At 42.9% G+C, this 14,882-nt stretch overlaps 1 protein-coding gene across 50 annotated transcripts in view; it reads right to left on the bottom strand.

Annotated features, from left to right (window-relative positions):
• Positions 1–14,882, bottom strand: part of CELF2 (CUGBP Elav-like family member 2) — a 538,967-nt gene that overhangs the window by 115,188 nt on the left and 408,897 nt on the right. For all 50 annotated transcript variants that reach the window (XM_077945723.1, XM_028825957.2, XM_028825962.2 and 47 more), the window contains one exon: positions 2,881–2,963. In XM_077945723.1, coding sequence (XP_077801849.1) covers positions 2,881–2,963 — 83 coding nt within the window. The remainder of the gene's footprint in view (positions 1–2,880; positions 2,964–14,882) is intronic.

Genomic DNA, 14,882 nt, shown 5'->3' with positions numbered 1-14,882 from the left:
TGCTTCCTGACTGACCAAGTTCTTTGTTTCCCTCAAGAAAGAAAGATGGTGCATACAGAGGAAAGCAAACTCCCAACATCAATCAAGCTTGGCTGCATAATAAAAGTTCCCTATGAAACAAAACATCAACTGCAAAAGAAAATTACATAGGAAAAAACCCTAGCATTATTTGATCTTATTTTAAATAGAAAGTTTTGGACACTTTAGAAAAAAGGCAGCAAGTGACTTTTTAATGGATTTTATCCACAGGAAAATGATTACAACCAGAAAAGCTTTAAAGTGTCAGCTGGTGATGCATTTTTTCTTTATCCCTTTTATTTTTATTCAGAAAGAAATTGAAGGCATATGGCAAAGTGCATCATTAATTTCTTATTAATTTCATAATATGAAGGCAACCAGTTAAAATAGTAGTGTACAACTTTAAATTACCGAACTCACTTGGTATTTAATGAGAGATTTAGCGCAGCAGGGTCTCTGTTAAATTAAGTTGTGCCTTCACAGCACAGTGGGAAAACAGGTGTATATTGGTTTAGAATTATGGAAATGTTGACTAATTCCAAGGCTTGTAATCAAACAGCAAGGCACCCTGTAATATTTTTTTCTTCCAAGAATATGCATTAATCTTTTATGTCTGGTCCCATTTCTTTCTGTCCACCAAAGACTCACACAGCTAAAAAGGAAACACTTTCATGTTTTTCCTATAGCTGTTAAGGGTAATGTGTACTGGACAAAGCTGTGCATAAATGCAAGATGTGAAACTCTATCCTCATTTACCATATTCGAAATGGCAAATGTAGCAAGTGTGTGCACTGGAAAGGCTATCAGCCTTACAAATCAGATCTGACTTTTCAAATTTTCCTTCAACCTGCCTCAAGTAATTTGGCACATGAAACTAGATAAGGAGAAAACCAAAAATAATCCACGACCGACTTTTCTAACTCCCAAATTATTGTCCTTGACAGTGGGTCTCTAACGTCACCTCCCCTGAATTCTACATGCAGAATTTTTAGGAAGAAAAGAAGTAACATAGGTACAACATTTAAAAAATATAAAACATGTTGTTTTCTAAGAGTCAGTGTAAGAATCCCAAACAGAAGCATACTCATAAGTCACCTTTACACATTTCAACATGCCCCATTCATTATATTCACTCTGGGTTTCTTGAGCGCATCCTCGACTATGAAGTTCACATGCTGGGAGCTGTGTTTCTAGTAGAGGGATAAATACCTATCCACCAAGCTCTGCATTCATTTAAAATATGATGTGACTTGGCATCAAACTACACTATACCTTAAATGCTAAATAAACAACAGTAATTTTAAAAAACACACCTAGAAGGGATTCTGCATGCTAATTACTGGAAAGCATTTCTTTTTAAAAGAAGAAATACAAAGTGGTCTTTGGGTCTGATTAAGAGCCTGGGAAATAAAAATTATTTTCATCTATTATTGGCTGAGTCAGTAAATATTTGCCTTGGCTCTTTCATTCCATAATGTGACCCAACACTGCAATCTACTAGAATCTGTGTTAAAAAAAATCCATTTACATGAAGAATGCAGATAAAATAATACTATTTTTTAAAGTCACTGAGCAAAGCACTCAATAAAAGCAGCTTTACTAAGAACCACCTTAGTAGTTTCAGAGAGAAGCAGTGAAACTGGGCGGGACCATTGTGGGCCCACACACTTGCTTTTTCGAACCTTCTATTCTTTGATTTCCTCGCATACGAAGGGGAATACCAAAGTAGTAGGATTCGAGATCAAGGTTCATAATTTATGACTTTTGGGTGATGAAGAAGCTCATGTTGTGAGAATCTTTTGCTGAGCTTTTTGCCACTACAATCTTGTATCGTGGGTGAGTCTAGGATGAATCAAACAAATGCAATCTTTTCTGGGGGCCTGCAGGGGTTCAATGGTTATGTTTGCATGTGTGGATGTGTACAGACACACAGGTGTTTGTGTATGCATTCAGAGACAAGTAAATGACACAAAGGTAGAATTATACCCTGAAAACATTAGGGACATTATCTTATCTTTCTCTTATTCTTATCAAACCAGGTTTCAATAAAATCATTATCCTTGCACTGGTTACCACAGGTGCTTCATTATAACAAATGCATGTCATTATGATCTTGAATGAACTCATCACTGATATGTGGGTCAATGGGGAAAACATTCAAACAGCATCAGGAAATTGCTAATAGCATGAAATATATAAAAGTGCCAGAAAATCCTTTAGAAAAACAGTATTCTGATGTTCCTACATGCAACATCGGTTCATTTCTGGTGAACTGTGCCAACTATCAAATATTACTGGGAAGGAAACAGAGAAAAAATGGTCAGCTTTGTATTTTCTGTCCTGTATCAACATGAAGCCACAAATTGGGCATTAAAACATTGACTTTGTTAACCACCATTGACTGTTTAGAAACCATTAGGAGGCTTAATATTACGGCTGTACAGGGTACATTTTGTCCTTTCAAAAGAAAATCTAAAGACAAAATTTGAAAAGGAGCTCCTGGTGAATAAAAGCTTTTTCTTTTCCATTTGCTTCTCTTGTGTGTGTTGGGTTTTTTTTTTTTCCTTTTAAAATCTTAGCCCACCCAATACTCTTTGGCAGCCACGGCTGCCCAGTGGGGTCACTCTGATTTTCTAACCAGGGGACGCACTATTGGACAATGCCTCCCGTCAGTGTTAACGCCAGCGCTCCTTTATGGGCTGGCCAGCTGGTGTGGCTGCTGCAGGAAACCGGGGGGTCAGCACACACTCCTCAAAAGACCAAAGTCATTTTTGGCACTAAGAGCCCATAACTAGAACCTTCAGTTGAAAGGACCATTTTCAAGCAATAAAGTGATTCTGGTACAAAAGTAAACCGACTCACCCCAGGTAAAGTTTTAATATTGTGCAGTGCATTCTGGGCCTCAAGTGCAGCTTTTCTTGTATAAAATGTTACGAAACAACAACCTACAGAGAGAAATGAAAAGGTTTTAGAAATTTCTGTGAATGCTTTGCTTAGATATAATGGAGACTGTGGCGAACAAATAATCTACTTAAAAGGATGCACAATTTAAAAATAATAAAGCGTATGAGAACAGCAATAACAACATCTCAAGCATTTACACAGTACCTTTTCATCCTAAATCATATTTATTAGCTTTACCCACGTTGGAGATCAATTCCTGACTCCGTGCCTCACATCACTGGAATACAGCTATTCAGGAATGAGGGTGGGAGGTGGTGGAGGAATGGGTGAGGTGTGAAAGGGGCCTGTGTTATAGCGCCTACGTGAAAAGAAGTATTTATTCACAATAACAACAGCACAAGCTTACATTAATTATAATTTTCTTAAAGTGTATCTCCAGAACATCAGGCTTTTGAAAGACTTTCTAAACTCGAAGCTTCAGACAACTGGATTATAAGCTTCTTAAAAGCTGGGACAGTGCATTCTTCTTTATCTCTACCACATTACATGATGCAAAGTTCTGTACATATGACCCTCAATACTCGTTTGCCAACATGGAAGACTTTATTTTAACTGGTTTAGAAATTAAGCTACAATACAGATGGGTACATGCCCAAACAGATGTTAGTGGACTCTGGCCCATGCATTACATATGGCTGTGGCATACAAACTGGCAACATCTAGATTCCCCCTTTCCAAGAGCCTGTGGGAGTCCCCGGCCCTTCTGGGCAGGCCAGCATATATCCTTTTCCAACCAACCTCCTCCACCAAAGAAAACAGTATGGAAATCCTAGACCATTCCCTCTGTGTCCTGGAGGAGGGCTTGCACCTTCTTCAACTTGTAGATAAAGATACTGGCTATTTGTTCATCAATATATAGTTTCTCAGCACAATCAGTTTGGGAAAAGAGGGTAAGACAAAAACTTATGAAATTTAAGAAACAAAGATGCTAACCTTTGATCTGGGATGTCTTTGGTGAGTCGTTGAGGAAAAAAGTAAAGTGATGCACTCACCCAGACTGTAGGTATTTTATCTTGGTTTTACTAAAGGAATGTAATGCACGGAGCCAGACAGGGGCCAGAAGAGCTTTGAGAGGTGCTCCCATTCCAGGGGGAAAATAAACTATAATCTCATTCATACAAGATTCTGAAAGACATCCAAGATTCTTCCTCATTTGGAAGAGAAATTTGGAACCTCGTCATTTTACACTTGATTTAGTTAGAGTCTACTGACGGTCAATATATACAAAACCTTTGCCTTTTGGACAGGGTAGACTATGACCATAGCATCTTGGCATTTGAAAAACTCCATGCATCCAAGGATCAGAACCCTTCAAATGTATCACTTGAATGAAGGGAACTGAACATTATGACATTTCTTTAAAGAATCAAGCTGAAGAGATGAACCATTTTCACGAGCATCTTATTTCAGCTCCTTTGAGATCTTTGACCAGAATCCACTTGGCTCTGCTTCTTGATGGTAGATTTTTTAGTGAACCCATCAACTTCACTAGTGAGTTCAGCTTCACTGGTGCGATGTAAGCCTCAGAAAAGCCATAGGAATTGCTTCAGGCCAAGGAGTAATTTCCAATAAGAAACTAACATCCCAGCTTCCAGTAACCATGTTTAGAAGAAAAATACCAACCATGTCTCATCAGGCTTGGTATACAAAGAAAAACAGGACAAGCCTTCCTAAATGCTTCTAGCAAACACGGTCTCAGTGAGTTTTCCTTTCCCCGTCCTGGGCTTATGGCATTAGTTTCTGGATAAGGAAGCAATAGGGAAGTTCTGAAATACCACCTCATTTAATAATCACAGTTTCAAAAAAAAAAAAAAGCAGAATCTGATACTTTTAGGCAGGTAACTTTTGGGGCTGAGATGTTTAAAAAGAGAAGATTTAGGGATGCAGCAATTTACTGGCTGAAATAAAGGAAATTATGAAAGAGTAAGTTCAGGAGATGAAGAACTGATGCCAGTTTGGCCACGCCAGAGCCAAGAATGAAGAGTTTAGGTTGGCGTGGAAGAACAGTGGTATGACAGGGAACATGAAAATAGAGTACTAAACAACACTAAGATAAAAGCAACAAGGAACAATGATGATGTAAACGGAGTGAATTGTGTGTACTTCTGTGTGAGCAGCTGTGGAGAGCTTTGACCAACGTACAGCGGTCTCAGGGATAAGGGGAGTGCTCCTGCCTCAGACACCCAAGCAAAATCCCTGCCATGGCCCGCTGCCTGAGAGTCCACCAGGAGAGTATAGTCCATTTGCTATTTACATATTAAAACATGACCCTTGAGGAAGGAGACATTTCATTGTTCCCAGTTATTACAGCGTAGTGTGATTTTAGCTACTTTAAAGGGTCTTCCTCTTGAACAAAGTTCTTAGTGAAAAGAAGGTGGGTGGCTTTGTTTTTCAGAAAGGGAGAGATTGACGCTGGTATCTGAGCAGGGTGGGATGGCAGGTGAATAGGAGAAAGGAAGGATGAAAGCACTCGAACATACAGAAGAGCAGATGGGAAGATCCCCAAGATCTCAAATGCTTTCCAGTTTCGTCCAAGGTTCACTCTGCCTTTACAACTAGTACTGTGAAGTCAGCGACTTATCACTACAGATCTTCTTCCAACTACGCATAGCTCTTAAATGTTTCAGTTAAAAGTGTATACTCATCTAAACAAGTATTCTTTAAGATCATGCCAAGAGCAGCTCTAGTTCCAGTGTGACACACAGGAGGATATCCTAGGCAACACCGCTAACGTGTCTTACCGCTCATCTGTCTGACCCGAGAGCCGAGCCCCAGCACAGCTCCACAGGTGCCGTGTTTGGCAGGGAAGCCTGGAGCCTTTGTGCCAATTCCAAAAGGGGATCCCATCTCCATGATCTCCATGACCTCCAGGTGGGCAGAGCTCCTTGCTCCAAGTCCATGGCTTGATAAGCCCATCCCAACCTGGATTTCTAACTCCATTCACAGCCTCAGCAGGGTACCCTTGCGCAATGAGCAACTTACACAAATGTGGGGTTCTGGGCAGACAAGGAGACTGGGAATATTAACCCCAGAGGCTTCTTTTGGTTTTTCGCATTTAGTTCCTGAATGACTTACTGTGGGGAATATCTTACTTCCTCAGTACCTTAAAGGGTCTTCCTCTTGAACAAAGTTCTTAGTGAAAAGAAGGTGGGTGGCTTTGTTTTTCAGAAAGGGAGAGATTGACGCTGGTATCTGAGCAGGGTGGGATGGCAGGTGAATAGGAGAAAGGAAGGATGAAAGCATTTTAGTTTCCTCATTAAAACATTTATTTATTTTTGAGTCAGGATGTCACTCTGTTGTCCTGGCTGGAATGCAGTGGTGTGATCATAGCTCACTGCATCCTTGAACTCCTCGGCTCAAGCAGTTCTCTGGCCCCTTCCCTGAGTACCTGGGACTACAGGTGTGTGCTATCCATGCCTCACTACTTTTTAAATTTTTGTAGAGATGGGGGTCTCACTATGTTGCCCAGGCTGGTCTTGGACTCCTGGCCTCAAGTGGTCCTCCCACCTTGGCCTCCCAAAACCCTTAGACTATAGGCATGAGCTACTGTGCCCAGCCTAGTATGATCAGTAAGTAAACACCAGGTCTGCCTAATATCCCCCCACAAAACTATGTAGATATGAAGCCAAAGTGTTTCATTCAGGACCAAAAAAGAAAAAGGGTCAAAAGCATTCTTTACTTCTATTAGACTAAAGGAGGTCTTACGCTTCGTTCAGCATGCCATTGTAATGGTTCACTTAACAAGTACAGTGTTTGGTTTTTATTAAAATTTGCAGGATGAATACAGAGCTCCAAATTGAAACAGTCAGCTTAGATGCAGCAATTAGTGTTTTTCCCCAGCAGGACTTTAGTGTGTACCTTTCCAGATACTGGAATGTGTTTGAAAGACTTTCTATGAGTTTCTCCTAGTTAACAACCATAGTCTTTTTATCCACCTATCACTTAATATGCTCCTCTAAAATCTTAGATTACCGACCTGCAGACAATATTTCAACAAAGAGAGAAATACCATTATTTTCCCTGAAATGGTAATTATTATGGCAAAAGGTCAAAGAGCTACTACAGATCCCTGAAAACTCATGGAGGCTCAACAAGGATGAAATTTTCTTTCTTGTCAGCCCTAACCAAACATACAGCTGTTAAGGGAACCACCTGTCTCCTAGATTTCCCCACGCCAGCTGTAACTCAGGTCTGAAATGTACTGGATTCCTTTCCAGGTCAGCTGCAGCACCAGATGGCTCAGCAGTCTGAGTCAGGGGCAAGCTTCCTCCCCTGCAGGCTGTTTCCAACATCACATCAGTGTAAGGTGGGTACTCACACATCGACCACACCCAGGGACTCTCTGATGGTCAGTGGTTGCACCGTACATCACAGGGGACAGTCCCTTGGGCTCCAGAATTCATTCCCGGAACCCCCCCTTTCCCTACTGTCCACGGAGTGGAGAGAAAGGCCTCTCTCCATGTTAGGGTGACCAGCCAGGGGGCTCGGCTCTGGGGATCAGCACAGGCTGATGTAGTCTGATGAACCAGGTGCTTCTGCAGGTCTCAACCCTCCCATTGCTGCTTAATGCTGGTAAATTTCTGCTGCTTCACCTTTTTCCACTTTGCTCATTTGACACTATCTAATAAGCACCAGCACGGGACGATTCATGCCACTGCTTATCTACTCATTCAGGAGCTTCTGCCAGTGGCAGTGGCCTAGTTAGAAAAGACAAACATGGTGTTCCACGCCCAGGTGACTTCAGGATATCCCTCGTTTCAACGACCTCAACAATTCATTGTAATAATAAAAGCTTTGGTCCTTGAAGCGAAAAAGAAAAACCCCAAAACACAAAAAAATGCCATCCTCCCTCATGTGCCAGTTTATCAAGCCCCTGCCACGACTCCTCACCAGGACTTTTAAAATTCACAGGTCCATCAGGTCCAATGGAAAACCCGGGAGAGGTGATCCCAGAACCAAATATCGCAGTCTCAGGTCCATACAGAGCCTAGCAGTCCCACTAGGGATGACTTCTTCTGTTGACTACAAAAAGACTGTGCCGATTCTCTGTAACTCAGAGGGGAAATACACTAGATCTTACTGGCCACTAATACGTCACTGATTCTGCTGTTCACTGTCAACATCTAGCAGGGCCCCTAGGAAGGGAACGTAAGACAGAACCAGCACAGAAGAAAGGTCCAGGGGCACAGAGCCTGTGAAGGCAGGCCCAGGGGGGCCTCACAGGGAGCATCTCGGGTGACCATGAAGCAGCAAGAAGACCCTGGACACCGAGGGAAGGAGACAGGTACGGAAAGCCCTGGTTTCCCATTTCCCACCTGTCACCCTGCCTACCGCCCCAGAGACCTGCTGCGGGAATGTGGATGCTTTTGACGCCCAGATCCCAGAAATTGGTAAGTTTAGCAATATAGTTGCCTATGTTCAGCTTGGAAAGCAATCTGTAATCAGTATTATAATTGCGAGCTATGATTATGCCATCATGGATCAGAAGTGGAGAGTGGCAATTCCCAGAGCGGCTGAGTGCGACATACTCCACACAGGGTAGCTGGTGTCTCACTATATTTTTTCACTAATAGTTTCTGCTGTCATGAAGAGTTCCCTCAGGTATTTTGCCTGCTTAACTGCTAGATAATTTGAGACACTGGTATGAGATTTTTGCTGTTTCCAAAGATAAAGCCCCAAACAAAGGCCAGTGGTAGCCACATACTCTCTCACACACACACTCTCTCACACACACACACACACACACTCTCACTCATACACAGTAGTGCATCTAAAATCATAAAGAAACACTCAACTGTACTGAAAGACTTTAATTTTAAATGATCAAGTAGATTTATCCTCAAAGAAACCATCTGGATTATCACAGACCTTTTCAAACCACAGCTGTTTCCCTTGAAAATCTTTACTTGGAAACTCTGGGTAATAATACTCACAAGAAAAAAAAATGTACTGATATATAAAGATAACCAGTTTATATCATGGTTTGCTGTGAATCAAAGAGCAATAATGTATCAACATTTTTCAGTGTGGAGGTAATGTAGACACCACCCTAGACAATGATATCATGAGGTCAGATTTTAAAACTCATTCTGCCCTTAGGAAATTTGACACCATATTCATTAAAGAAACTTCCTCCGAGCTTTCTAAACTGAGGTTTGATGCTCTGAGACACTGTTTTAAAAAAGGCAGTTTTCTTTAAATCCCTTGACTCTAATATATGGACAGAGCAATTTTTGTTTTAAGAGACAGGATCTCGCTCTGTTTCCCAGATTAGAGTGCAGTGGTGCAATCGTAGTTCACTATAACTTCGAACTCCTGAGCTAAAGTCATCTTCTCCACTGTAGGCTGCTGAGTATCCAGGACTGCAGGCATGTGCCATGACGCCAGGCTCATTTTTAAGTTATTTAGTAGAGACTGGATCATGCTATGTTGCCCAGGCTGTTCTCAAACTCCTGGCCTCAAGTGGTCCTCCTGCCTTGGCCTCCCAAAGTGCTACGATTACAGGCATGAGCCACTGAGCATGGCTGATGCAGTTTTAAAAATTACATTCATGTTTTCTTTTAAAAATTGGGATTTTAATTTGTTTTTTTATTGACACATAATCTTTGTACATATTTATGGGGTACATGTGGTATTTTGATACATACATGCAAAGTACAATGATCAAATCCAAGGCAGGAGGACAGTGACTTGAGTTGTTTTTAATTATTGAAACAGTGGCTCGTCAGCTGCAGGGCAGGAACTCCAGATCACATGCCAACGAGTCACACTGCCAAAGGCAGGGGCTGACCCCGCGTAGCAAGGCTGGTTTTAGTGAGGCATTCCCCATGACTCTTCTGCAGCTACCAGCCTGAAGCGAGGAGAAACTCCCCTGTGAAAGGTGTTCTCTACCATGGCAGGAGGGACCTTTCCGGAAAGTTCTAGTTCTAACTGCTAATTCTTTTTCTGATACTACCCTTCAGTAATATCTTATTACAGGGAATTGTGGAGCATTTTCTGGAATACAAAATAACTATACAACTTGAGGGCTGAGGAGAGAAAGTGAAAAATGGTTTCCTGCAATTCTGCGGCAAAAGTGGTCAAATAAAAAGTATTTCCATCTCGGAGCTTATGGGGTTGGGCATGAGAACAGCTGTCTCCCTCCCCTAAGTGGACTCTGCCCCAGGGTCAAGATGGGCCTGTCCACATCTTCAAGGCCATTCAACATCTTACATATATGAAAACCTACTGTTTTCTAAATCTAAGCACATAAACACTTGAAAACAGCCCTAGACTGATCATCTGATGACTGAACCCCGTATTTTTTTTTTTTTATTAAACAACAAAGTAATAGCCCTAGCAGACAACTTCAACTCGAGTTATATTCGAATTCAGGACATCAAAAAAGTCATCATGTTTTAAGTAGGAAATTCCTTTACAGGCTGCCTTTGAATTCTAAGGGGCTGACAGATCAAGGGACGAAGGCCCTGGAAGGCTAAATTAGTGAACGCGCTATTTTTTTTTTCCTTTCTGTGAATGAAACGCTCTTTTGTATGTGCATTTGCAAGCAAAGCAGGTGCCTGCTTCACACAAGTCGAATTGCAATTGGGATCTTGGCTTCTTGTCAAGTCAGTAGCATGCAAGCCAGTTTAAGTCAAAAGAGGACACACTCCTCATACTTGATTCCCATTGCCATCTATTTTCTCCCTCAACCTTAGCCACTCGGAGGAGAATTTAATACTTTTTTTTTTTTCATAGTCCAAAGGTTATGGATCTAAGAGGGACATTCTGTGCTCAAGCGAATCTGCCATGCGTTATGGTTTCAACTCTCAGTCAGTGGCTTTGCCCCTGCCAGGACACCCTACTTTCACTTTCTACAAGGCAGTTAAAGGTTAAAAACAAACAAACAAAACCATCAAAAATCCCCTGAATTAAAAATTTCAAGACAACTTAGCATTAACCTTAAAAAAAAAAAAAAAAGAAAGGAGACCTTTCTCCGTGGTAGAAGGTGATTTATAACCCGAGCATCTTGAGGCAAAAGGCAATGACAAAATGCCATTCTTAGAAAGTACAAGGAGGCCTCAGGACATGATATGAGACCCTAGATGGTCACCTATGTAGCCCCCCCGCCTTTTTTTCTTTTAGCCCAAAATCCAACTACCAAGAAGAACTGGCACTGCTAGGAAACAGTCACATCAGGACACTATGACTGACCCTGGGCCCCATGGTGCTGGGCCCTTGGCGTGAATTCCTGTGGCTGGACCTCCACGCAGTGCCCGCTTTCTAGGAGTGCTAGATACAAGTGAACAAATGATGCCACCGATTTCACGAGCTCCATCTGAAACCCAGTCCCCTTGCCTCTCAGCTCTCTTACGTAGTCCTGCCTGTAATTTCATGATCGTGGCTCTGCTGTACTTGATGCTGAAGGCGGATGGCTGTAATGACATCACCTGAGAGATACAGGAACCAGAGGCCTGAAAAAAGTACCCATCACAGCAAAAGTTAGCTAAAGGGAGAACCTCCAGGAAGATTAGACATATCTGTGTTGTACTGCTCCTCCAGCCTTTTACGACTTTAAACTCAACACTATAAAAAATAAAATGAGAAGAAGTCAAGGGAGCGTTGCGTTCTCCTGGCTTCCATGCCTTTCCTGTAGAATCACAGAATTTTACAAGCAGCAAATGTTGGGAGTCGGGAAGCAGTACTCCAACATAAAGGCCTCACACGAAAAAGTCTCTCTCTGACCTCCTCCTGCCCTCCTGTCTCTCAGTCCCAGCCTCCCCTAAGCCCAGCCACAGAAACTGGAATCCCTCTCTTTCCCATAGCAGGCCACAGAAGCCAGAACCCCCTTTCCCCAAAGCCAGCCATAAAACTTAAAAATACTGCTCTGACTTTCCTTCTGTCGTTCTGTATAAAACTGGCCAGAAACAAATTCTCCGACCTACCTTGTTTGACTGTAGGTCATAAGACCCCCATTCCAGAAAAGGTCCTTCCCATACCCAGAAGGCAGAATCCTGCTCCGAGAGGCCAGGGAGAATGTGGACCGGCAGGCCTTGCTGAGTGTCCCTGCTCAGTCTATTAGTGTTACATCACGTCATTTTTGTCCAATCACATTACTACATGGCTGACCCTACTTTGTGGAACCTAAGCATGCAAATGAGCCTAGGCACACTTTGTTGGACCTAAGCATACCATTTCCCCTGTATCTTTGGGTCTGCATCCTGAAGGCGCCTGTGTCACAAAAATTGTGATCTCATAAACCCACGTGCCTTTTCTCCTTCGGATCTGCCTCTTGTCAGGGATTCTTAGTGAACCTTCATAGGGCCAAGGGGAGGTTTTCTCTTGGCCCCTACACTAGTTCTACCAGCCTAACCCCTCACACCCTCCCATTTTACAGATGGGAAAACACCAGTCCACAGGTTAGCAGGCTGCCCCCAAGTCACAGCAGGAGCCAAGAGCAAAGCCAAAACCATCCCAGCAACCACGAGTCAATGAGCACCCCTCAAAGTCTATGCCTCTCACAGGGAGAATGTCCCGGAACCGCCTCTGACGGGGTCTGCCTCACTCTGAGAGATCTGCTTCACACTCTGTTCATGTCACCTAAAATGTCTCTTTATAATGGAAACCTCTCATCTGAAATGTCTCTCCAACAGTCACCTAAGACGACCCTTTTGTGCCACCTAAAAGTGGGAATTCCATAGCTAGAGTAGCAGTTACGCAAACACGAACACCTCATCCTGTACAAATCAACTTTTAAGGAAACTGTATCCAATTAGCTTAGTTTTACAGAGTTTGATATAATTGGCACCCTGATGTCAGCAGTATCACCATCTGGCCACTGCCTAGGAAGCTGACAGGCGACGCTGCCATCGGGCCTTCTGTACGTGAGTTATGTGGACTCCACAGTTTGGATTACCAAGCGCCATCCCAGGAATTCCCCTGGGAAACTTCCACTGGCAGCATGGGACCCGCACTGCCCTCTGGCCGCCTGAGGCAGTCGTGCCACGCTCCGCCAACATCCTTCCTCACTTTCCCAGCAAGATTCCTTGCAGACAGCAAATCTAAGCCACCTTTTCAGCCCAGGAGGGAATGATGATCTCACTGGGCTCCCTGGCAAACCCACACCTTTCCTCCAACTCTCCACTTAACACACTGTGACCACCTTTCTGTCAACTGGCCATGAGATCCAGGCCCCTGGCAGTCTCCTGTTGCCCTGGGGACTTCCCCTGGAGGAACCATCTTCTGTTATTTCCGTGACCCTGTGAAGACTGGCAAGTTCCCTGTGTTTTCTGTGAGGAAAATGGAGTCTCTTTCTTCCTTTTGACCTAGATTAAATCGACTGCATTTTCAAGCCTCTTGGGAAAGCAAGTGCAGCCTAATGTGCACAGCTATGTGTGTACTGTAACACTTCCTCATCCACGATTATGTAAATTCCACCAAAGCACAACACAGATAGAAAAGGTATCAAGAGCAAAATTGCTGGAATCTGCTTTTCCCCTTCTCTGGTTCTTTGAAATAAGCCACTTATGTTAAACCATTTCAATTGTCTAATAGCTATGAAAGTATTGGAAGAATTTCAGCATCATCGTTTTTTCCCTGATGGGACAATCATCGTGTTCAGCTGTTTTGCGAACTCTCCCACTCTGCTCTGAGCAGAGGTAGGGTGATGTGTGCATTTGTCGAGGCCCCTAGGGGGTGACGTGAAGAAAGCAAGCAGTCTCCTTTGTTAGAGAAGAGGTCACTTGACTATTGGAATGAAAGATAATAAGCTAGCCATAGAATTGATAATGCTTTGTATTTTTCCAATACTAATTCCAAAGTAGTGAGGAGAACTGTATTTTTCTCTGAAGGTAAGGAAGCACGAAAAACTTCAAGTTGAACATAACAAGTCAACTAGAGGGTCTGGCTTCCCTAAAGTGGGCGTAATTGGCCCAACTCCCTGGTCGGCTGGTCTCCCTGGGGTCTTCCCGGTAAGGTGGAGACCAGTGGCTCAGTGGCAGGTAGGCCTTCAGACTCACCAAACCAAGATCACATCCCATACACCAAGGAGGCATCACGGGGTTAAACATGGTTGGTATAAGGTCTTGAATCCAACTAAAGAGGATTTAGTTTCTAAAGTACTGAGGGGCCTCATTAGAAGAAAGTTTCTAATATAAAGTTATTTCATAGAATAGTTTCTCTAGAGGATAGGATAGCATCATAATTAGGAGGCTAGTGGCAATGAGAGGTAGGTTAGAATCACAGGTATTTTCCTACGATTCTCAATTCACAGCACACTGGGCTATTAGATGCTTCCAGGACAGGCGGATCTCTCAAGTCTCCACTTCACTGCCTTGCTTCGACAGTGCATCAGCTTGAATTCCCTGGACTAAGAACACAGGCCCCTTCTTGTTAGCCTGAATAAAATACAGCTCAGCTCTGTTCCTGAGCACCTATCAGTGGTATTCTAACTTATTACTCAAATGTTCTAGGTGCCTCTGAACTCTCAAAAGGGTTATTTGCAATCCAAAGCAGAACAAAGGTATTTTTTTCTGGAAACGGAATGAGGAAGTCGTTATCTACTTCCTCACTCTGGTCTTTACAGTCAAAGTGAAATGGACAGGCAAATCCTTTGGCTACAGAAATCCAAGGCTAGGCTGAAATAAACATTTGTACTTATTGCAGATTTTTTTTATTGTTGGATATGATGCTGGAGAACTAATATTTATGGCCATTATAACCGTCTCCACCCCACTCCGGCAATAACTGAGCACATTTCATGTGTATGCAGGTCAGAGAGAGAGAGATGTTTCTCCCATACTGCCTGGAACAGCGGAAATTATTTAAAAAATTCACTTCTGGGGCCAAGGTGGTCCCTGAGTTCTCATGGCAGACACCATGACAGTTTTCAAAGTGATGCTGGATAGTCTTCTCAAGCTCAT

Source organism: Macaca mulatta, chromosome 9 (genome assembly GCF_049350105.2).
Source record: "Macaca mulatta isolate MMU2019108-1 chromosome 9, T2T-MMU8v2.0, whole genome shotgun sequence".
Classification (NCBI taxonomy): domain Eukaryota; kingdom Metazoa; phylum Chordata; class Mammalia; order Primates; family Cercopithecidae; genus Macaca; species Macaca mulatta.
This window is presented reverse-complemented; position numbering and strand designations above follow the sequence as displayed.